Source organism: Struthio camelus, chromosome 8 (assembly GCF_040807025.1).
Source record: "Struthio camelus isolate bStrCam1 chromosome 8, bStrCam1.hap1, whole genome shotgun sequence".
NCBI classification, from domain to species: domain Eukaryota; kingdom Metazoa; phylum Chordata; class Aves; order Struthioniformes; family Struthionidae; genus Struthio; species Struthio camelus.
The window spans coordinates 15,112,249-15,138,086 of record NC_090949.1 but is presented as its reverse complement, the minus strand read 5'-3'; the positions used below and the strand labels follow the sequence as shown (position 1 = coordinate 15,138,086).

Genomic DNA, 25,838 nt, shown 5'->3' with positions numbered 1-25,838 from the left:
ACAGTACATGCTCCTACTTCTAATAAAGTATTTGTGCAGATTCTCAGCTGAGTAGATCAACCTCAGTTCAACTGAAGTCTCTTCAGCTAAGCGTATATATTTCAGATCAGGATCTTACTCTTGTAGCAGCAGTTAGTGTAAGACCTACCATGAACACCTAGGATAATATGTATATTGACTTACCCTTTCACCAGGGTCACCTGGAGGGCCAACAGGACCTTGTAAACCTGGGGGACCTGTAAGACCCTATGGAAAATGAATAATAAATTATTATGTTGAACAACTGCTGGCAGCATGTTTTTGAACTATTTTTTCTCCAGAAAGTTACGTTAAAGATATATTTGGAGAAAATCATTTATTATAAGGCATATTTTTTCTTATAAAGATTTATAGTCAATCTTCAAAAGTCTTTGACTTTCATGGGCACTCAGCTTCTAGCATGCTGTCACTGAAAATGCTGGAGCTGACCCTTTTTACCCCAATCCTAAAACACTAAGTACAACATACCTTTGGGGACTATGAGGAGACTAATTTTAATTGTGTTAACTCATAAATACAAAGCACAGTGGATAAATCATATGAAAATAAAGTGTAGGTATAATTAATCTACTTACAGCAGGTCCTCTTGGTCCCGGTGGTCCTTCAATGAGCATTCCCTGGAGGGGGATAAAAAAGGTGGTAAAGTGGTTATCTCTTGGAGAAAGCTTAATGAGACAAAAAAAAAGAGAATTTATTTATCTATATATCTTTTAACTGAATAATTAAAGTTAGCATTTCTGAGGATCCTCTGTCCACATAGTCTAATAGTACAGAATTTTGTTCAATTATTCTGTGGAACGTGCTATCAGTTTCAAGAAAAAAATCATTAGTAAAATAAAGACACTTAAAATTCAGCTCATATATGCTGTTTTAAACCTATTTTGGATCCTTTTATGAGAAATTTTGTTGGAAGCTTCCTAGGTCATTTACTACAACTGGAATCTGAATTGTTCTGTGGCTTTAAAAGTGTGGCAGGCTTGTAGGCTGGAAGTTTCTCATAGTACTTGATTCACAGTGACAATTTTTTTTAATACTGCTAAAGAACTGGATGTGAATAACTGGCTATTTTTATGCTGTCAGTCTTATAACACATTCTAGTTCTTTTGCCTGAGTGATGATGCTAGTCCTCCAGGTACTAATTCCAGATTATAATCCTCACTTGCATCTGGCTTTCCATAGGAAGAAAGACTGGCCAAGAAAGCTGGAAGTTAGCTGCAGAGAACTCCAACAATGTTGGACAGTGGCAGTGGATAACTCTTCTGTAGTATGGATGTAAACTAAATGTATCTCGCAACAGTTTAAAACAGCCATGCATTTGATGAGCTAACACACCCTGAGCTTCTTCACAGGTCACGGCTGAGAAGTCACAGTCTTAACTTGCAACTTTTTCATTATTGTAGTCCCACTGTAGTAAAGCACATCAACATTCAAGATCTCCAAGATATTATAAAACAGCAAATTCTTGTTTAATCTACGTTTGTTGTAATTCAGGTACATTTTAATCTATAAGTCATCCACAATGTTACAATATAACTTCATCCAACTGTAAAAGCCACTTAGTGACAACACTGCTAATTAAAGATGAGAAAAATTCTGTAGGCTACTGGTCCTTTACTATGTTTATCACCAAGTTTTAACTTCTGAAGCCAGCATTTAATCCTGCTTCCAGCAGTTTGATCATGCCATATAAGCACATAAACATTTATTTAGCCTCTCAGGGGGACCTTCCTGCCCACACCGAAACCTGTAGTTAGTATGGCCTGTGACGGAGTTTGAAGTGCTCTCTGTAGGTCTGTCCAAGCTGTAGTTGCAAAATTGCATGAAGAGCAGCTCTATGCTGTTTCCCTCTGCATAACAACATTCTCCTTATTTTAAAGGACACACAGTTAGTTCTTTGCATAGCAGAAAGAAAAATCTTAATAGAATACTGTTACCACTTTTACCCTTTGATTGTTTGCATCATATATATGATCATATATATGGTATTATATTCTTACCATGAATGACATGGTTGGATAATGATCTATCAATTGTTTGTGCATGTTGTATAGCACTTAAGAAAAAATCACCCACATCAGTACTTACAGGTTCAATCACAGCTGGTTCTCCCTTTTGTCCTTTCTCTCCATAAGCTCCATGTCCAGTTACCTGGCCAGGAAAAAAAGAACCCCAAAAATAAAATAAGTAGAAAGCCTAAGGATCTGATATGTTAAAGAACTGCAACAACCTGTAACTGAAAGCTAAAGCTGGAATAGATCTGTACTATGAAAAATATATCATAGGCACAAACCATATTGATGAAAAATATGTAATATATAAGGAATGGAAAATGCAGAAATGCAGGAATAGTTTTCAAATCACTGCATTTTGTACTACTTGCAGAAATAAAATGTGTTTTCCAGTGAGATGCAATAGTTTGCATTAAGGCCTACCATATGGTTTGCATTAGCACTTTGGACTTAGAATCTAAAATTTCTGTTTGCAAATTACAAAGTTCTTTTTTCTTATTCAAATAAATATATTCTTGGCTTATGACATAACAATAAACAATGATTCTTCATGGCTTCCTGAGATAAACAAGTCTAAAGCAACCTGGAAAGAAAGATCCTTCGGCTCCATATGGACAATATTCTTCATGCTTCCAGTTTCATTCATTAGACATCCACAACATGTAAGAGGCAGTCTAAGAGTCTATGACTTCATGCCTTAAATGGGAAAGGAGTTAAGTGGCAATGTAAGCAGTAAATAATATTGCATGGACAGTCAAGTTTTGCCTCCTAACTATATGAATTAGCATCACCTGTAAAATTCTTCTAGGATCAGCTCTGTGGGAAATTCTGGACTCAGGATCAAGACAACAGAAGTGCCTAAACCAATAGGTCAATAATACATGCTAATGGTAGAATATGGACAGATTTAAATCACAAACAAAGAAGAAAGAAATTGATTTCTGTTCAAACAACGATGTTTTTTTCTCTCCAAAAGTAGCTCTCTTGATTGGTAACATATCCACTACAAACTAGGAATCAAATTCAGCTCTCATCAGATGAGAATTTGAAACGATTTTTTTAACTTCAGTAGACTGATTCCACAATTACACTAAAGCTACTGGTGATTTGAATAGGTCAAGTGACTCGGAGGATAATGCTACACTATTTCAATATGAAATACTTTCGAAAGGAAAAACAAAGGTTAAGACTCATGGCATGTGCATTTTGCAGTCACTTAGAAGCATGACTGTGATAATTCATGTAAGTCAAGTAGCAAGAGTTACAGCTAATTATGTTTTATTATATTCATAAAAATTGGTTGTAAAAAGAGGAAATCAACTCTCCATCTTGGGAAACATTACCCCTTTCCTGAAAGCCTACGAGTATTACCAAGACATCAAAACTTCAATGTATTGTAATATAATTGGGTAAGAATTAGGCATTTTACTCATAATTACCCTTGACAAGAAAGGGATGCCTAAATTACCTTATAACCTAAGTAACTTAAGATATAACCTAAATAAACTGCAAGGCATTAGAGAAGTAGTTTGAGCTAATGTATAAATATATATGGCTTTGTTAGGTTTAGCTTTCCTATGTTTGGTATCCCTTGTAATACAGAACTCTTAAAAAATACACTGCTTTTAAAATGAATCTCTAAAATAATGTATTTACTTTATAACAACAAGAACTGGCATGAACTGAGTAACTATTTTTACACAGGTTCACCTAAAAGCATCGAATGTATTCTCATGTCCTAAAATTGCTAGTAGTGGAGAAAGATGGTAAATGCGCTTGCCCAGATTTTGAAAAGCAGGGTGTAATCAGTGTCATATGTTTAAACTTGCAGCATCATTAATACTTTAACACTCATTGCTGCATACATGCTGAGTAATATTAGCATTTCCTATGAACATAAGCAATGCCATGGAAATGCAATCACAGACGAATGGTATGTTCTGTTTGTCTAATAGTACCTAGTGTATGTATATTTACGCTTTATTAACATATACTGTTTTTGCACATGCACATTTATGCCCATGTAAAACACTTTCCTAGGCTGTTTTCATGGTCTAAAAAATTATATACATAGAAGTAACCATTCAGGGTCTTACATTTCAATTTTAGAAACTGGAATATCCTGCAAATTCTTTTCTGGTCCAGATGTTATCTTCCATCATGCTTAAACGATTAGGAAAATGGCAAGTAGAAAACAAATATAAAAATATCACATCCCGAATGCAATGTTTTGCAAGCATATAAAGCTTTATTTTTTTCTTCCCTTTTCTTTAATGTTGTATTCTAAACATAAATATGAATTAGAAGGTTAGAAATTCTTTGAGTCTGGCCAGTTTAACCATATTAAATAGCACTAGCTCATGTGTTTTTCCCACATTCAGCAATGGGCTTTCCAGTGTGTATGGTAAGAATGAGCTCAAAGTCAGACTTTACGATTCTCAAAATTTTTGATAATGTGTTAAAATTTTAATTAGGCTCTGGATCAAAATTTTTTAAGTAGCACAAAGCACAGAATAACAATAATTTCTGAGCACTAATAACATAACAAATACGAGCCTGACTCCTTTGGAAAGAATCTTTTAATGCTGAAAATGAAGACTCCATTCCTATATTTATATGCTTCTTTCCCTCTTCAGTAGGATTGCAGAGCATAAATAGCCATTTGGCTAGACATCAATAACACCTGTTTAGACAGGTGATTTAGCAGTTTTAATTTATGATTCAAAGCCACTTTTTTGCCCAACATTTAAGAAAGGATGCCCTTCCACGAATCTTGCTGCTCATAAGTCTAAAATATGGCATTAAGGAAAATGTTTCTCCTGCTGCTCATGAAGGTATTAATATACCTGATTTTTTTAGGCGTAAGAAAAAAGCAACAGGTCCTTAAAATGCAGAATTTAATTATTAGCCAATGATTTGGCATCATTGACTAAAAAAGCTTTTAACAACAAACACTATATTCAATAACATTAAGATCAATATATGTTTGGTGTCAGATACTGATCCTTTTTGATGAGCAATATCTTGTTCCATATTAAGATAACTTAATGGAGGTCTACTCCCAAGCAGTTCTTTTTTGAATTATTATTTGACTGAAATCTTGAAATCTCATGATTTCCATTGCTGCTAAAAATTTTGTAGTCAGGCTTTTTATCAGGGGAATGAAAACTAATATTTGTGTCATTCGTTTGCACAATTACCTTACGGAGTCTAAAAAGGCCAGATTCTGTTCAATCACAACAAGGATAACGCTGAGTACCTTTCAGCCCGCCTTTTTTATCAAAGATAGGACTCCATTTGTTCTAAATACCTGCATATATTAAAGGAAAATGACAGGATGTCACTGGTTCAGCATATGAGAGTTGTAATAAGAAAGCAGGCACAGATTTGTGCCGAGAGCCTGGTTCAAGCTTCCTGACTCCTTCAGTTTAGTAGACAGGCATTTTAAGGTGAAATTTACACCTGGGAATACAGTCTACACAGTAATTTGTTTAATGCAGGCACAAATGGTGCCTTATGCGCTCTTTGCTTTGCAGATAATCTGACCTTTTCTGTGTCACTGTGCCACAGTGTCCCCATCTGTGCTAGGAGAAAAGTATGCCTGTATCACATTGCATAGATAAGGATCATTAAAAAATACTATCAGCCTGATAGGGTTTAGAAAGGATTTTATAAATGCAATACAGAAGTATGAGTTTCAAGGTTGACAGAGAGAACTGACTTCACAGCATTTGCTGTTGTTTCTTCTGTTGATCCTCTGCTAACTGAAATTTTGAGTTTGTGAGTTAAAAATAAGAGTGAGCAGATATTGCAGACAAAATTCTCCTTTCTTACTACATTCAGAGCCTTCCCAATTAGAAATCCAAATGGGAATTAACTCTTAGTAGTATTAGTTTTCTCTGCAGCTTCCACAGTCTGGTAAACTAGTAAATGAGGCTCTTGGCACAACTAAGGGAAAACTAAAGCCTTGCTGTTCAGCCTAGGATTAAGTCAGAGGGAGAAGAGAGAGAGCTATAAAACACAGAAAAAGAGCACGATTCACAGGAATCACCATGTCATCCTATCTTCCTTTATATATGCAGAGCTGTTACATCACTCCTGCAAGGTCATAAACCTGTCACCGTTGTCTAAGCTTATTTTCATGAACGAGTTCAGACCTTCACCTTCCCACTTATGAGTTTCCCTCTGGAAGGTAGCAGAGGCCATAACTTTCTAGATACACATTTCAATTTTTTTAGGGTAATCATACAAAAATATTACAATTATTTACAGTTCTTGCATCTGCATCCAATAATTATAATTTATACTCTTTCCAGCTTTAGCTCTAGTTTAGAAATATTTAAAAAACTGTGCTCATCTTATCATTTATTCTTGGAATTTCCTTTCTCCTTTTCTCCCTCCCATCTGCAACCCTCCCCTACTCCATTCAACAGAACAGATAAAGAATTTCTATTAATAAAATGAGAAAGCTTAGGATTCTAATACGAGATGACGGGCTTGATCCAAAGGCTATCAAAAGTAGAGAGAATAGTTCTAACATGTACAACGAGCTCTGGATCAGGCTCTGTACCTAGAAGAACTGCTAAATAAAATTAATTTAATACTACTGCATTATGCCTGCAACCAACTTACGCTTGTTTCTGTGATATCAGTCTCTGCAGGAACACCTGGACCAAACTCCTCATTAGTGGAATCAGTTGGTTTCTCTTCATATTCTTTATATTCATAAAAATCATATTCGCCTAAATCGCCATCTACCAGAAGATCAGATTCACTGAGGTTTACTCCTCTGCTTCCATATTCAGTTTCCTCAGTTTTTTTATCATAATCCTCTCCAGTTATGTATTCTTCAGCAAATACTTCTTCAACAGGATTTTGCTATTCATATCAGTAGCAAAGATTTGGGAATAGGAGGAACATGTGGGTTACTGTTAGTAAAGCACTGTAAGCATTTGCTGATCAACCACGATGACTTGTCAAAAAGAAGAGAGAACAGCAGAACTACAGCATATTATCTTTTAATTACGGTCTGAAGGAATGGCAGTCCAGCCTTTCAGAGCAATTAAAAGATCATTGTATGTAAACAAGTAGTACAAAGAAGTAATGCTTTCATACACTTCTTTATCTTTCTGAAAACATTGAATATCTAGCACTCTATATGTGTTGCTTGCTTAGTATTACTTCAGTGCCAAATATAGCTAAGTTTTGCTGCTTGGTTTCACACTTTTAACATCGAGTATTCATGAATCAGCACATGCACCCAAATAAGCAGAGAATGAATTCAGATCTGTTTACAATAACAATATGCAAGCATCATTTTAATTTGGGCCAGCCATCTTCACTATCTTGTGTCAATAAATAACAATGCCAAGCTAAATGTTTCAACTTCTTTTCCCCTTGTAATGATTTTCCAGCTCATATATCACTCAAAAAGTTAGGGTTCATTTCTTTCACAGCAATTTATGTATTTTTTGGTTGAGTCAAAATTCCACCTGCAAAACACATAAAAGATGAATCTGAACATTTCTGAAAGCTAAGCATTGCTTGCAGCTCTCATCCTCAATTATGCAAAGTGTTAAACCAAGCAATCAATTTACAAGCACCAAGGCTGTTTTAAAGAATGCTGTATCTGAGATGTACAAAACCATCTGTAGAAAAAAAAGAGTTTTCCATTATGCTGTTACTTAGCTTTCTTGGAAGGATGGTTCTGAAAAAAAATCAAAGCTCAGATATTACCAATATGAGATGGATATACTAGGTGATCACATAAGGTGATCGAGTACAATGTTAAAAAAAATGTAGTGAGAAGCTAATCAACATCCAGGGTCATTAATAATAGAAGGGTCTAATCGTGATACTGAAATATATCGCAATTAAAATTAATAGTTTAACATTTGCCTAATTCTACTAGCTACAGGACTATGACTTTTGCCTTACAGCTAGAGTAAATACAGATTTGAGCCAATTCTAAGCCAAATTTTGTCTTTATGCAGTACTGCTCTCACTAAGGAGAGAATTTAGCAGTTTGGATCTGTCTCATAACAAATACACTATTGCACAATTAACCTATAATTGGCAAAGCAGAATGATTTAAATGTAACTCCCCATCAGCTTGTGAGAGGTTAACATGAGATTTAACGCAAGAACAGCTTACACTAGAACAATTAAAATATCTCTTAATTTACCTTTATCTTCCAAGATGCATAGGAGGAAAACCATATAACAATTGGGATTCTTTTCCTCTCTTTCATTATGCTTTTTAAGTCAAATGAAGTGCTGAACAATTATTTTCTAATTCAAAACATAGTCTAAAAGATCTCATAATTTCAGGATTCTTTTCATATTTAGAGGGGTGAGATCGAGATTTGTACATCTGTTAAGCAATATATCTTCATTTTGAAAAGAATATGTAAAAGGAAAATGAAAAATACGTATTTCCTACAATCAGCCACCATCTTTCTAAAACTAGTATTAATTAATATGTAGATATATTAATCAACACTGGCTTTAAGTGTAGTAATGTTACTAAAAATAATGTTTAGGCTTGTCATTGTGGATTTCTAAAAACATGCCTTTTAACATAATTTATAATATCCTTTTCAAACAGTTCAAAATACAATGTTTCATTTGAATAGAATCTCAGCAAGAAGCAAATAATTTGGTTTTGTTGGCTGAAGAACTGTTAAAAGGAAAGAATGGCTTCCAACTCAATTTCAGTATGCTGCTATTTTGCATGAAGCAAAAAATCTAAATTCAAAAAATTCAGCTGGCTAAATACCAGAATTAGCTGTTGTAAACAACTAACACTTTTAAGTTACTAGGTAGTTACTTTTTCTTTTAGCTCAGATTCACTACTGCATTTGAAAGAGAGAACTTTTCAACGATTTAGGACAGTATATTTCAAATAGAGTTCAATACACCTAAGTTGAATACATATTTGGGAAAAATGATTGAGTTGGGGGTGGAGCTATTCCTGCAGGAGAATGATACCTAATTCCTTCTGCCTGGTTTCAGACAAAAGAGCAGCTGTCAGAAATTCACACTGAAGTAGGTAGCAGCCATTCTTTGCCTTTAGTGAGGCTCATTTTTATGCTGTGTCTTGAGAGCGACAGGAAGTACTGCAGAGATCTCTCTTCCTCTTAAAGAAGGAAGACTATGTCTAGTATTTAATCTAGTTTATACTAGGCATAGTTCCATTCACATCAACACTGGATGCAATAACCCTGCGTTCCCATAGCATATATTATTGAAGGACTTCCAGAATTATGAATTGTGCAGTCTAAAGATTCAGTAGATCTCTACAGAATCAGTAGCAGTTCTGCCTGAGAAAATACTAGGTTCTGATAATGACTGAGAAAGCACAAAATCACATCAATCACTGCTATAAATATGCATACTTTCACAGACATTCTTCCTTTAATAATGTGTTTGTGCTTTGTTAATTATTGACACCTGATTTTGATCAATAAGTATTTTTGCCTATAGTTTTCCTCAGAGTCATTATTACCTCATTTGCTTCAGTTGTTCTGGAGGGTGCCTCTGTCTGCAAACCGTAGTCAGTTTCAGCTATGCTATATTCTTGGAATTCATCGACAACGTTTGCCTAGTATTAAAGAAAAAAGTACATTATTATTAAAAAAAACTGTAGGAAAAATTCAGGAGGTATCACTTTATTAAGTTATGGTATTAGCCAGACATGTATTCATCTAGTGGGGTTAGGTCTATTTTTTTTCTCATGATCAGAGATCTTCCAGTCTTTGTCTGGGAAAGATCTTGATTATTTCTTTGCTACCTTTACCCCTAGTTTGCCTTTTGTTGCTGCTTGATAACTTTTCTTCTTCCTGGATGCAAATTTTTCAGATTTTTTTGTTGTGGCCTTTTGGGGTTTGTCCTTTGAGCTAGCGGCCACTGTCCTCTTCTTCTTTTTGGCCTTGGCTTTCTTTTTCTGCAAACGTCGTGAAAGATGGAATGGGAAAACATAAATAAAATGAAAAGAAAACGTAGAAATAAAGCATGAATGAAAGGAGGGTAAGTAAATGTGAGATGAATGCTGTCAGCTGTGAGGCCTTCCATCTCTAAGTGAAAGTAAATGATACAGCTATAGAGTAAAGAAATGAGTGAAAGGAAATCATTAAGTTTGCATGCAGAAGGCACAAAATGACAAACCACATGGTAGAGGACAGCTGGACACCACACAACAAACAGACCAAACTGTTACCTCTGTTTGTGCTACTGTCTCCTCGAATAGTGGGGGTCCCTCTGTTACAGAGTCAGTTTCTTTATAATCTGCATCCCCATACTCATAGTCATATTCGATAAAATCTTCTGGTGTATACTACATTGCAAATGGAAAAATATCAGGCATTCCCATATTAGTGGTAGCAAACTATATTAGCAAAAGTGGAAAGCATCTTAACCTTTACTTAATAGTAAAGCTTAAGGAAATTAACGTAGCATAGACAATTCAATATAGTTATTCATTTGGCAAAAAAAAAAAAACCCTAATACAATTTCTTTTTCTTTTTTTTAATGGCCCAATACAAAAGTAATAAAAAAGCAAGTACTAGTGCCAGGAAAAAAAAACACTTTTATTGAACTGCACAGAAGAGTCAGCTATAATTTGGGCTACTGAGTGATCCAACTGACCTCTGTGAAATCATATACTTATTTGATCTCTAAGTCCAAGTAATACATCTCTCTACCTATACCGTTTTACCTGTGGGTCTTCTGCTGACTAGAAGAGCTGGAGAGATACCAATGTCTAACACAAATACGGTAAATAACTTATAATTCAGGTAAGAGGCCACAACTCAGAAATTTCCATGGCTATCCTCGTTTGCTGGAGAGTTCCCAACATCAGGGCAGTTCCATGGTACACATGTTCTGAGCAAATTCCAAGCTTTATTGGCATATTTCACTTAAAGGTCAGATCCTCAGCTGCTGTAAATTGCTCCATAGCTCTGTATCTATAACTAACATCAGATGAAGATTTGGCCCACAGAACTTTTAAAAGAGAAAATAGGTTTAGAATTAGCTTGTGTAAGGTTGTGCATGTGAACTAGGGAGCCGGGAGCTCCTGAGCTATAATCTTGGCTCTGCCATGAAGACACTGGTCTAGTTATTAGGTGCACCAGGTGCTTCTCATCACAGCTGAAAAGAAAAGGCAGCTTTAAACTATTTTTCTACCCCCCTCTTGCTTGTAGCTGTAAGAACTTGTTGGTCCTGTAAATTAAAGCAGTCTCATGGCTGCTACCAATTATCTTTACATCTGCATGGAGTTAAATGAAGGTACGGTTGTGTCCAGGATCTGATGCTTTCCCTCATTTAGGAAGAAATGTTCTAATGTGCCTCATGAGAGATAGCAGCTTCTGAAATATCCTTTTTCCTGGTATAAACTAACATCACTGTCTATAAAATGAAGGCAATATCTATTTGTTTAATGAGATGGTTGAGATGATTAGTGTATTACACTTTCAAATAACTCTGAGGATTCTTAGATATCATAAATATCATTAGCATTAAAAACAGATTGACATTTTAATAGAAATTGTATATAGGATCAAAATAAATCTCCATATTCAAAAATACATTCCACCGTATCGCCAATGATACTAGTTTAACTGTTTTACCTGGCAATGGCTTTCGATACAATTATTGTACTTATGCTTGAATATATTTTATTGTGCTGAAAATATTCCTGAGAAGTTAATTTCCTCAGGAAGTGTGGGACTGATACTGAAAGGCCTTAAGCGCTTGCAAATCCCTAAACATGGGTTTCTGTTACTTCACTCCTCTGACATCTCTAGCTAATTATAACTTTTTAAACAAAATGTATCATTTTCTACCATGATCACCAGTTATCTTGCTTTTTTATTACATGCACTTCTTGTATTGATAGTCAGCTTTCCTTAAAAAGAAGATACCGTTTTTCTTAATAAGTCAGAAGTCTTTTATTTAATTGCCTTCTTGATTATTTCTGCACACACACAACTTGGTTAGCCATTCTTTAAACATGTAGAAAGAAAGTGACACTCTTTTGTTAATTATCCCATCTCCATTGCATATTTATAACAGAAAACTGAAGTTAAATAATAGAACGTTACCATTTAAAGTGGAAAGTGTCCCCTCTCTGAATTATATCAGTCCTTTGCATCTGGCTATTATATAATTTAAACTGTGCTTTGATTCCATCAGTCCACTGGCATGACTTGCGGAAACAAGTTGATTCTACTTATGCTGTTCAAAAGCATCAGGGTTTTAGGTTTAAGTCTGACAAAGAACACATGATTATTCCCTCCCTGTTGGGTAAATTAAGACCCAATCCTCCTCCCAGTGAAGTCAATGAAACTTCTTGTAAGTGGTATTGTCCAAAGGCCTCATGAGAAGTGACGATATATTTTCACAGATGCGTACACGTAAAAAAAAATGTTTTCCGGCTTCTGCACTCGTGGAGATGCAGATCTATACAACTTGTTTCTAATGAAGTATGCCACTGACAACCAGAAAAGAAAACTGTGGCAAGTTTCTAGGAGACCATAAGCAGCAATGTAAAAGAAGTAAAGAAAAGAAATAACCATATGGGTAAAAATAGCCCTTTAAATAGTAATGGAATAGCACTGAAACAGTCATATATGTTTAGGAATGATAAAAATGTGTGCAAATGCATAAAACCTGATTTGTTTATCTTCTGTCAACAAGTCTACATTGATATACAAGAAAAAAATCTGCTTTCAGTGGAATATAACTCTTCATATTCTGTCATTCTGGCCTTCCAGTGACAATCAATTACACACTTTTAAATGTTTCCTCAGCCAAACAAAATGAATCAAACGCTCTACAACATAATTTTTACTGGTACCAAAATAACAGACACTACCTGTATTAAATATTGTCCAATACCTTAAGGGATAGGTGGAGGATGACTTGGGGGAGAATTACTGTTTCAATAGCAGGATTTAAGTTTAAATATACTGTTAGGGGTTTGTTTTTAGTAACTTCCAGTCAAACAGATTCCTTTCTAACAAGCACTGCAGAACTACTCTGAAACTGGAGGCATTCATTCCAACATTCATCTTGGATAATTAATAATTAAAATATAACTATGTGTTGCTCAGTATTATAACGTATTTTCCAGTCTCAGTACTATTGCATCTCTCAAGGAAAGGTGAATGGCTGTGCTCAACAGTGCCAACTATGTGGCTAAGAAATTTACAACAGTGGGCTAAAAATAGTTCTTCAGAGGCCACAAGCTAAGCAGAAGTGTTGACTGAAAAAAAAAAGGGGGGAAAAGAAAAGCATCTGTGGCAGGTATGTTAGTATTAAAAAAGAAAGTGATAAATAAATTCATATTTATGCTTAGATCTGCCAGAGGCATAGTTTAGAAAGCCAGATATTTATGAACGGAAACTAGAAAACAGCATAAATATGTGGAGGGATCTATTTCATCATGCATAAACACGTGGAAAATCTCTTTTGGGGATTGTGCTTTATTTGTTTCTATTAAAGAAAATGAAACTTCATATATGCAAAATATTGTCACAAATACAGCGGTACATTTGGGTTACAATGACATGCAGGCACATGGACAAAAAGAACAGGAATGGACGATAAGTGGGGAATACCAGTTTCCATGCTGGAATAAGATCACTGCCAAGCAAGTCAAGATCCTCTCCACGGCCTTTTTGGGTTTTTTTTCCCATTTTCAGAACACTGTATCAGAAGGGCATTATGGAAATTCTGGAACCTACAAGCTAGGAGATGTGGCCATCACGCTGAAACCATATTCACGTAGTGATTTGCAGTAGTTTGTAGTCTCCTGCTATAAGGGGGAGAATTGAGGATATGCACTAGCCTTAAGCTTGCTGCAGAGACTCATCTTGTTCTTAGCAACCTTGTCTTTCCAGAGCTTTCTAATTCTTAGCAGCCCTTCTTTCCAGACCTTTCCTTCTGAAAGATCATCAACACTGGTCTTTCACACCATCCAGCAAGTGGACGGAATTTGTTTTCTCTACTGCACAGGTTCTGTTGCAACTAGAGAGAAATCGGTTGCAATACCTTACAAGTGTATTTCCCAAGGCACAATCTTTCCAGAATAAGGAATGCATCTCTACATCCCAGACTAGTGCAAAGATGTATTTCAGAGATATGATTTACTCCACAGTAGGATTTTATCAGCTCAACTTGATAAAAGCTACTCCTCTTCTTTAAGATGAGACTAAAAGACTGGTGAAGGACTGCTCAGTTAAATGAGGACTAAATTTACAAACACCAGGAGCAGGTCTAACGGGTTAAATAGTGGGGTTTTAGTCACCTGCTGTGACACTGGCAACTCACACATAACCCTGCTATTAACAGCGAAGAGTGAATATGTGGCACGAAACCCTTCTCCTTCTGGAGCTACACAGCTACAAGGTCACCTTTATTAGATGACCTGAGGCAGAGGTATGAGCCACTCAATTTGGGGCCTCAACAAATCCTGACAAGAGCACCTTCAAATTTCGGATGTTATCATTTCTGATTACAAAATCCATGATACCTCAGGCCTTAGTATTAGTTCTATCATTAGCTGGAGAGGTATGGGGCACTCGCAGAAACCTGTCATGGCTGCACTGCTAATAAAGGGATGGAGAAATAGTAGATTCTTTTGAAAATGTAGGGAAAAGCACTTAGAATTTCATAATTAATTAGTAGAGAAAGAGTCTGTATGCAGAAAAGTATCTTCTGCTTCTTTCTCTATTTAGTCAAGGCTATTACATCCAGTTTATATACAGGGAATAAAAATAGGTATGACAGAGATGAGGAGTGTAAGTGAAGAGAAAATTATTTTCTTTGTTAGCTATATAACAAAGGAAGATATAATTGGCTAGTAATGCAGTCAGAGAATCAAGAAGCTGGAATAGTATTTAAAGAGGCATTCAGATTGTGGACCATTCTGATGATCCTCCTATGGCTACGGACTTTGCCAAACGTAAAATATATCTTCCACAGCTGTGCAGCATTATTTCAATTCTGCTCAAGTTGAGTTTTCTCTATCATAGTTTACACAGGCCCTAATTCTGCTAGATAAGGAGATGGCTATAGATAGCTCTGAGATGACAGAGATGAAATTCCCCAAGTGTTCATAGTAATGGCAAAACACATACAACTTTTAACTTTCCCAATAATTTTATATTAATAAGAAAAAGAAGGCATGCCTGACATTTACAGTTCAGTTAGGACCTCATATTGGACAACAGCTAGAATTTAGTGAAGCATTTCTGCTAACTGGCATCAGGTAACGCATACTTCAAACATAATGCAATTTTCTGTTCTTTTTCTTTCTTCTGTTGTAAGACCACCAATAGTTACAGCATAGCCATCCTTGTAATGAATATTGCATACGACTGTTTTCTTACAAATGAAAGGAAGAATAAAACCTGCTGTTTCTTGATGGGACAAAATCTTTCCACTATGATCTCATGCTCTCTTTAGCAGAGCAATTATATTACACTACCAGATCATCATGCAATTCCAATTAGAGAGATGAACTGTTTTCTTCATCAGATGAATTTCAGAAGCAAGAGATCAGCAGCATGCAAGGCATATTTCAACTGTGGAGTGACTTAAATATTCTGAAGACAGCCTTACTCTGAAAATGAATTCTTCTGTTATCCATATAGAAATTACTTAGAAACCTATTCCCCCCATCCTGAGATGTAGATTTTAGAAATCTTTACTTTACCTTCCCAAATTAGGAGGAACCAGGAGAAAATGACACATAGCAGTCTATATCCTAAGCCAACAAACTGTTATAATCTCAATTTTTTATTGCCTAAATATTATGCTAATTCATCTAGCTAGCTAAGGAGCAAAGATTACCTTGAGCCATTCTAGGTCCAGTAATACTTTACAAAATGTAATAAAATAAAGGATGCCAAACAAAATGAAACTTTTAAAAAATCAGATAAAGTAATATAAATAAATGGTAGCATATGCCACTCTTAGGGCAGAAGAAGAAGTTCGAAGACTTAAAAGACAGTCTTGTCCACCACATAGTTTTTGTATTGCTCATGAAAGTAATGAAAGGAAGGAGATAAAAGGAGATGGAAGCAAAATCTTCAACTTCCAAAGACAGCCTAGGTGAAAATAAGAACAAGACACTTTAAGGTCTTTATTAAGTTAATTGCCTAAAGAAAAATGCTCTTTCTATATGTACAAAGAGAGCTAGAAAGCTTGCTATTTGTAAAGCCCGCGAAGCTAGCTAACTGCAGTACTCATTGTGATTGAAACTGAACATGAAAACTATTCATTTCCTGTATTCTTCAGGAAAGTAGACCTTCTGAATAGTGAAACAACTGAAAGAAATGACACTTAATTAACTGAAAGGATGCCTGAAAACTTCCCAGCCAACACATATAGGTGCCATTTGCATCTTTGCTTCCAAGTCCATTTCATTAAAAGCACATATTTCATTTCTTCAAGTATTCCCCTTGTTTGGGAAAGGTCCAAAATAAATGAGGCAGAGATCCTTTAGGGAGCAATTTCTCTGGCAGGAGTCAGACAGTGTAATTTATTAGGTTGCAGAAGAACCTTTCAAGAGAAGATCTGAAAGCCTGATAGCTGAGGCCATTGAAAACTAGACCTGACGACACTCTAGAAAATATACTATAGGGTACAGTCCAACATCAAGAAAGATGGAGTACATGACTGAGTAGGTCTTTCCCTGCTCTGATTTAATGGGAGATCACTACAAAAACATTCCATCATTTTTCTAATGTTTTTGTTGATAAGTTATATTTAGTCCAGATGAACTACTAACCCTTACCCCCTACAGATGCACAAAAAATCCTAACAGTTGAACTGGAAGTGGAGATTAGTACAGAGAAGGAAAGGACTTGTTCAATTGCTGTTGAAAGAAATGCTGACAAAACTACAACCTTGTGCATTTTAAATTTTCTTCTACATTTGATTAAGTTTGCCCCTTTGAAGAAGCAAAACACTGCCTAGATCGATGTGGATTACATTCAGTTAAACAGATAAAGTACTTTTGTGGATCTTGCTTTTAAACCTTCATCATCTTAGCCAAAACTTTCTCTTTCCAGATGTTTTTAGTGGTCTAAAAATCATCCAACTTTTCAGAATAACTCCATTCCCAGGCTATGAATACGCCAAGAGATGACAGAAGTTTATGTTGTCAGCAGAAATCCTCTCTAGCTTCCTAGGTGCAACTTCACAAACTTAATTTACTATATGCCTTCTTTGTTTCATGGATAAGAACCACTTCCTCTGGGTTTTGTAGTCAGTGCTAGTAACACACATTAGAAGGCTCTGCAATCACATAATTTGCCTCTTTCCTCCAAGTCCAGTATCAGTTTCTTGTTCTGGTCTACAATAATTCAGAGGCTCAGAGAGGTAAAGCCAGGAGAGACTATCAGATCACCTTGACTAACTCTTATATATTTTCAGACTCCAAATTTTCTTTCAGTTACGCTTGTATTGAGTCCAATAACATGCACTCAGCTAAAGTATAAATGCCATTTGCCAAAACACATCCTTTGGAAAGGAATTGATCTGGGTTTGAAAATATCTGTTTAGAGATACTCTACTTTAGTAGTTTGTTCCTTCATTAATAAAAAGTTCAGTAGTTTCTTTCCTATGTGAAATTACTTGAGTTTCCTTCTTTGCACTTTTTGCCCTCCATTTGTATGCGGCCAATATTTCTTCTTGTGAAGGTACTTGACATAAGCTAATGGGGCTAGCTTTCAAGCTTTTTTTCTTACTGCGCACTACTCAAAGAAGTCCCTAAGTCACAGCAATTCTGTAGCTCTTACCTGAATCCTTTATGTTTCTGTGATTGTTTTAGTGACTAAACACCAAGACTGTATGTGATGTTTCAGGATATGTTTTAATCAGCAGCATACAGGGAAGTAAAATCTCATCTGCATTCTTATTTCTTTCTTTACATTTCTTTCTTTACCAAGATATGCACTGCCCTTTTGGCCACACCTTTGCTTCGAGTTCACATATACAAATTATTTCCCCACTTTGAGATCCAGAGTCTTCTGAGGTGATTGTCCAAAAAACTTTTTAAGCTGATGCTGTCTTAAGCCAAAACTGACAATGAAAGCCACAATCCTGCCTAACCCTTAGCCCAGCGCTGCCTCTTCCCTTTTTTATCACAAGAGTTTGTGGGAAAACCTGAGAGATCAAATCAGGAAACCAATCTGGGTAAATAGTTATCTTTTCATGTTAGCTTTAAGCTGGATCAGTATCCCAGTTTCGTCATTTAGGTACCTCTCAAATTGCTTGCGATGGCATAGCAACAGATGAAGCCCAGGGATGGGCACAATCAGCAGCATGCAACAGGTGCTTTGGTCAGCACATGCATCCAAGCTTGGAGTATTCATCAAACTTACTACCGAGAGACACTGTATTGCATGTATGTTCCCAACCCGCACCCTAGGTCTGGCCTGCATTTCTTTCTTTTTGTTGGATATAAGTAACTTGTTTTAGTTGTATTAACATACAGATCTGGAATATTCTGTTATCATTATTCACCAGTCTACAATATTGTGACACAGACAAAATGGAATAGCATCTATTTTACGCTTACTTCTAGATTGGTAGCACCAACCCTTTAGAAGCTCCAATAAAAAGTTCATTCAGTGATGGCACTCTGTTATTAGTAATTTCTGAAATAAGGCACCTAGATTTGAATCCTTTTATCAGGTACTTTATTCTTATCATATAATGTTTTTTTTTAAATTCAAATATCATATGTTGACAGATCAGAAGCTTCACAAAAGTCTAAGTACACAAATTCTATCTGTTATCACTATCAAATTTGTAATCTCTTCAAAGCATGCAATTAGGCTTGTATGGAAACATTGATTTCCATGTAGACTAGCTGCAATTATATTTTCATCTTGTAATACCTTATTAAATTAATTTTGCAATCATCTATCATAAAACATAGTTCTAAAAAAATCAGCAATGGTATCTTCTGTAACTTCTTCCAATCCATACCTAAGATTTGTTTCACTTATTTCTTTGAAAATGATTATCAGTGTGATTTGTTAGGCTGCATCTCAGAAGATAATGAAGTAGCCTGCTTTCAAGGGCAGTATGCCTTTTTACTTTATAGCAGACGATTCTATCATTCCGGACAACTCAGTGAGTCAGTTAATCCATGTCATATTCATCCTCCTTATTCATTGCACCGGTAGTATTACTGATGTGATTATTTCAGATAACTATGTTGCAACACGTTAAAGAAAGAGATCCGTTGACTTCACTGGGAATATTCATATAAACCTATGTATGCACGCTCATGGATAGCAACCAGGAAATTGTGTCTTTAGTTCAGAAATCAAAGAGATTCAACGACCACTCAGACCAATAATGGATACAAACAGAAACGAGAGTTTTCCATTTTAGTATTATTATTATTTTATCCTTTCAAATTCACTTTAAAATGTTATATTACAAATTAGGATCTTTTATTCTACCGCTCTTTGTTGGTGCTCCTACAAACTGTCTGTATCTTCAGATTATCAAAGTGTAAAATGAGGGCCTTAGAAAAGCATATTAAAAAGCACTGACTTTTACAATGACTGAGGAATTTAAAGGTAAAATATCTAATGACTTTAGTGGCTATCACATTATGCTGTAAATGACCTCTACTCAGGACATCCAAGGAGAATAGTGCACAACTGTTTGATTTTATAGTACCCTTTCTGAATTGACAGGATAATGTTTGCTGCTGACCAACTGTTTTCAATGTGTGTGCAATATATAGTTGGATACTCTATACTATGAACATATAATTATACATGTGCACACACACAGGTTTTATAAGGGGCTTATTCTTTTCATCTGCAAAAGAGTACTAGCTCTCAACTGCTGCTAGCATCAAACAGCTTTGACATAGTATAAACATAAAATTTGACAGAGGGAGATTCAGCTAGTCATTCATTATGAAGCAAATGTAATCCCTGAACCTATTTTATCCATTTCCTTCCTTTAGAAACACTGAATTAGTCTTATAATTCAGCAGTAGTCATTGCTCTTAATAAAGCACAAATGCTCATTCCGAATTAATCAAGAGGTAGGCCTTCAATCTACAATCTGATTCCAGCTGATTTCTGTCCAGACTGACTCCAAGTCTTGTCCACATTTATAGCACTGAAGGACAGGAGCCATCACTGCTATCAATGGTGACCAGAGCAAGCAAATATTTGCAAACTCTCTAAGCCATGTTAACGCCTGCTTAGGAGTTGATGTTACTTTGGAGGTAACAGTACTATCCACTTAGTTAATATATTTTAAGTTTTTAGATATAGTCTTGTTCAAGAAAGAGACCAAGAGATGATTATCAACATTTTCCCATAAAGATCAATTCATTAGATTGACTCCTCTGTGGTCTCATTTCAAAATAGAAAAGCTCTAGCCCATTCAAACTTTCCTAGTCTTCACATAGGAAATATTAAAAAAAAAAAAAAAATTAGAATGGTCAAACACATAGCAGCAAAGTCCAGGAAAGCTCCCCAGCAAAATTTCAAATTTAATAAGGGGAAAAAAAATATTTTGCTGTCTTTTATTTTCTTCCCATAGAATATCAACCATGTGCTTTCACCCTGATCTGTTTTGGAACACAGTGCATGGAGATCCATGGACACAAGAGTCTACATGATGCTCACAAAGAGACCAGGCTTCAGGCACTGTAATGCTACCTAAAGGCCTCTGCCTATGTGCACGTGACTGGATACATCTTGAACTGAGCTTCTGATACAATGGATGTGGGAGTCTGCTTGAATTAAGTTTGGGGCCCTGTGGACGTTTGTCATATGATGACATAGATTTCATTCAGATAGAATAGTAACAACAAATAAAATTATCATGTATTTAGGAAATTTTCTGTCTCAAAATTGCCTCAGAGCAGGCGTTTTAGATTCTGCAAGTTATTAATGCTGATCTCTTCTGCATTTGAGTAACAACAGCCAGTCAGATCACACACCGTCAAGTGCATATTGACTGTCCAGAGCCAAGTTCAATTAAGACTAGTTACATTTTGCAAAAGCTTTTCCACTTTACAATGTCAGAAATATGAGACAATTTTGATAGACGTATTTGGAACATGCACAATACTTAACAAAGTCTGACTCGCAGGGGACTAATCTGAGGTTCTTCAGTTGCCTTTAGCAAATTACTCAGTTTATGGCTCTGAGAACTGTCTACAGTGACAAACTGTTTCTGTGAATACTAACATTTTTGTATTTCTGGGAAAAATTCCAACTCTGTCTTGTCCCTGTTGACATTTACCTGCTAGCAGAACTAGCTGAAAGGATTTATTACGTACATGCATTTGTGCACTGGATATAACTTATAGCATACATGACATTTCTAGCAGCAGAACTTTACAAGTGCAAAATACTCATACCTCCCGTATCTTTCAAATCTTTCCGGGTATTCAGCATCAGCAAAACCACAAATATACAAAGAAGCAGCAAATAGGCACAACTGAGAGAACTCAGATTGCTACAATTTTTTTAAGGAATTATAGTTTAACTTTTGTTGAGCATAATTGGAATTTAAATACAATAGTGACAGGCTCCTTCAAGTGCTTGTCACAAATGAGTGGGTACCAAAAAGGAATGCACTTCTGCAAGTTCACTTCTGCACTTCTTCCTTCATTTCTAGAATAATGTATGCCATTTAGCTGTAATTAAGTGCTCCCTCAGTAACCTGTATCGAGCAAAACCACTAATGTGCAATAAATCTAGTAATACATGGCTGATTACTCACCTCATCAACTTGAGGATCTTGAGCCTGAGCAGCATTGGGCACTGGGGAATCACAGTCTGGGCTATAATGCTCGCAATAGTCATATGCAGCTCTGGGGTCAGCTACAATCAACAGCTGCTGGATTTCACCCTGCAAGAAAGCATATGCACATTAAACAACAAAAACAAAGATTGTCTATTGCAGTTCATCAGAAGGACAGAGTTTTCACGTAGAAAAAAAATAGGCACACAATACATGTATTAGACATTACATTAATATTTATGGTTTTATAATAACATATCTACTTAATTTATAGATGGCATTTTCAATGCAGATTGACTTCAAAATGATTTTCAGCAGTCACATCGCATGAAAATGATGCTTTTATAAGGATGCAGAACAATTTCACTATAAAAGGCCAGATCTTGAAGTTTTTACCTAGAGATTGCCTGAGTAAGGAGTAGGCAAATAAAAGGGTAAAAATTCTGGGATTTCTAGAATTCATATGGAAATTTCTGAAAATATTAAACTAATTTTTTACCCATGAAACTTTTCTATGAGTTTTGGTTCAGGTAAACTTTGCAAAGCTCTGTTCTGAACAATTAAAAATGAATTAAAATCTCTTGTAACTTATTATGTACCATTCAAAAATAAACAACAAGGACTAAGAAAGTGCTGAGAGCAAAACGAGAAGGTCTGTAAATGGGAGTTACAATACATCTTGAATCAAAGCTTTTGGTTTCATTATCTTCCCATGATATTTATCATTTATACTATGAGTAATGACTTCCAATAAAGAGGTTGAAAATTCCAGAAAGTCCACAGCAGACACCCTCTGTTTTATTTTCTCTAGATCATTCATTATTTTATAGACTTTGTTCCCTTATTTATGCTCGATCCTAAGGCAAAAATTATAATCATTTAAATCTTTCTTCATTTAAGGGTTTTTTTCCAGGGCTTTGATGACTTTTTCTGTCTTTTTTGATACTTTATATAGGTATCTTGCCTGAGACAGCATGACCAGTACTTGACACAATAATACACTACTACAAATTGTGCAGTACCGCTGATACGTATGAATCTCTGGAAATGAATATTAATTGCCAATTCCAAGGTTGATTTTTCTTTGAGCCCACTATGTAGCATTAGCTCTGTTCATTTGGCAGTAGATGCAACTACTAGGTGAAATCACACTTACTGTGATCTGCTGGAGAAACATGCACCACCCTACATGGCCCTGTGCTCAAAAAGATTCCCCCTGAACTCAGCACAGCACCTTCGTCTTGTCCCTGATTCGATGCAATACATGACTAGAGCTGGAAACAGGCTGCTATATGTGCCGAGGCCAAGGAGTGAGTCCCTTTGTGGTCCTCTGCATGGACCACTGTCACAGAAATACCCCTGGAGCAGTAACTGGAGTGGGTTTCAGTTAACTGCAGCTCTGTGTGGGTGTGGGTGTGGGTGTGTGGGTGTGTAAGAACTTTCCTAACCTTTGCTTGGTCCGCTTAATAAATTGAATTTAGCAGTGTCACACTGCCTGGTGTTCCCTCCCCTCTCCCCATGACAACTACATATTGAGACTGGTTAATATGCCCGTGTTCCATTCTCTCTCATATTGGCTATATTTTTATATAGCCAATGGCTATCTCTCTCATATTGGTCAGGTACATTTCTGAGAAGAGATATCTAACTTAGAGCATCTGAAGAAAGCATGACAGTAGCGAAAAGACAGCTAAAGCCAACTGTTACTGCTTTCTTAGAAAATGTGCTACAGGCTTTTGAACAGCCAAATAAATGCACGGGAACATTGTTTGTTAAGACTTCAGCTATAAGTGAGTAGAAAATGAAAGTGTGAGGTCAAAATTTTATGAAGGTGTCATTTTCAAAGAAAGCACATTAACACTTGTTTTTTGTATCATAAGTCATAGCGAAATTCCTGAGATTGATGAGGAATTGTCTCAGTCTAGCTATAAATCACTAATTCTAGGTATTAATAAGTTTCACATCATCTGCATTACCACAGGAATATGTTCATGTCTCCATCCCCAAAATGTCTATAAAATATATATTGAGATGAACAGAATGTATTATAGAGGACCAAGAATCAAAAGCATGTTCATCAGCTTGCACCCAAATGAGAAATGCAGCTAATGAACTTTAAAGCGATTTAACTTCTAAGTATTGTTATGGACAACACCTATTCCCTAGAATGTTCAGAGAAAGTGATAGTGTTAGTGTTCTCAATAACACCCTAACCATTGTTCACATGGCACAATACCAACTAACACCAATTGGACTAGCTGCAACATTCTGGCTGAACGTGCTGTCTGGTTTGGAAAGGAGAAGGTGGGAAGGTATAACTCCCGCTCTGTCATTTTCATACTCTTTGTTTACTTGTTCACTGGGAACCAGTCTAAATTCCTAAGATTTAATGCAGGGCACTTCCTACTACCAGCATGCAGCTCAGCATGCAAGTGATCAGCTATAATTCTGACAATTTGCATCACATCTGTACTCCCATAGAAGAGGGAGAAAAAATAAAAAAGCCTGTACCAGAGATACAGTTACTGGAATCAAACATAATTAAGTGAGCAATATGTAAATATACAACATATAATATGTTGAAATAAAAGTTATAACAGTTAACAAATGTTATTTTCACCTCTATTTCCATATATCACATGTAAAAACAACATCAAACTGAAAATACCCACTATTCTGGATAATAAAAATGGCTTTGCTGAGATACCCTACAGAAACCTTGTATGTTTAACATTTTCTACAGAGAGCTGTCTGCTTTCTAGTGTATTTCTTAACATAGAGGTGCCATAGAGGTACCATTTAGGCTGCTTTAGGTAAATTCCTGCCAACATTTCCACTATTAATTTTATTTATACAGGAGCTTCTTACGCTATCATAAAAATAAGGTTGCTGAAAGTTGGCACATGTTCTAGGTCAAAGCCCATTAAGTTCAGTCTCTGACTGTACTTCCCCCAAAAGATGGGTCCACTTCTATTACTTAAAATTTTCAAGCCTTTATATACTACTAATGTAATTTTATTTTGTTTTTAAGAAAAAAGGGAGGAGAGGGGGGAGGGAAGAGGGCAAAGGAATCACTTTGCTAGTATACCCGTCCAAGTTTTGTCTTTAAAGAGAAAATATCGTAACTGATGTGGAAATGTAGAACCAGGAAAATTCACTATTACCTTAGTATTTCGAAAGTTTCTTTGAACCTGTCAGAATAGTAGCTTTTAACAAACTAACAAAATTGGGGAATATTTTAAAATAGTTACCAACAGTTTGGAACGTTCTTTCATTTCAAAAAGAAATATCCCAGAACCAAGCAAGAAAGATTCAAACTAAAAAATTGAACAACCCTCTGCAATTTCTCTAGGTCTATAAAAATTATTTACTAACTTATTTAACATAAAATTCAAAATACTTAGTTTTTTAGCGCACAGTGACTACACATTACAAATCTGTTTGCTGTTGAGATCTCAACTCATTTTCCTTCACAGACTCATGTGTGTCTCAGACTAAATTAGGATTAGAATGCATTTTTTAAACTTCTAGAAGTGCTACTAATGCAGCAGTTTGTTCCCCTGCCCATGTCCCTTTTATTTTCCTCTGCTCACTAATGCTTCCTTATTTGGACATGTGCTATAGGTACAGAGAAATTCCCCTTTTGATTCCTTATGTGACTCCCTCAAGACTGCAGCACAGTGTTGTGAGAGATTTCACAGTCAGCATTTGTCTATGCATCCTGCCTCCTCCAGCACAAAGTATTTCCAAAATGGTCTGTCTTTCCTCTTTCACCAGCCATGTTGCAACTAAGCAGAGGAGTAAGAAAGAATTAGCAACTGAAAGACAAAAGAGCCCCTGTCCTCACCTGTGGAGCTCAGGTCACTTTGTTCTGCCTTAAGGGATATGATGGATTTCAGCTCATACACCTTGCTGTGTGTTCATGAACATACACGGCTCCCTGAGATGCCCACACAGATCCGCAAGAACACACTGTGCCATTTGCGG

At 36.0% G+C, this 25,838-nt stretch overlaps 1 protein-coding gene across 4 annotated transcripts in view; it reads right to left on the bottom strand.

The window, feature by feature from the left end:
* The window catches only part of COL11A1 (collagen type XI alpha 1 chain), a 172,597-nt gene that overhangs the window by 111,280 nt on the left and 35,479 nt on the right, over positions 1-25,838 (bottom strand). Inside the window, exons 5-12 of one of the 4 annotated variants that reach the window (XM_068952231.1) lie at positions 21,831-21,959; positions 10,267-10,383; positions 9,841-9,993; positions 9,556-9,651; positions 6,681-6,926; positions 2,125-2,187; positions 615-656; positions 184-246 (exon numbers count right to left, since the gene is read on the bottom strand). In XM_068952231.1, coding sequence (XP_068808332.1) covers positions 184-246; positions 615-656; positions 2,125-2,187; positions 6,681-6,926; positions 9,556-9,651; positions 9,841-9,993; positions 10,267-10,383; positions 21,831-21,959 — 909 coding nt within the window. The remainder of the gene's footprint in view (positions 1-183; positions 247-614; positions 657-2,124; positions 2,188-6,680; positions 6,927-9,555; positions 9,652-9,840; positions 9,994-10,266; positions 10,384-21,830; positions 21,960-25,838) is intronic. The other 3 variants (XM_068952232.1, XM_068952233.1, XM_068952234.1) reach the window with 3 other exon arrangements.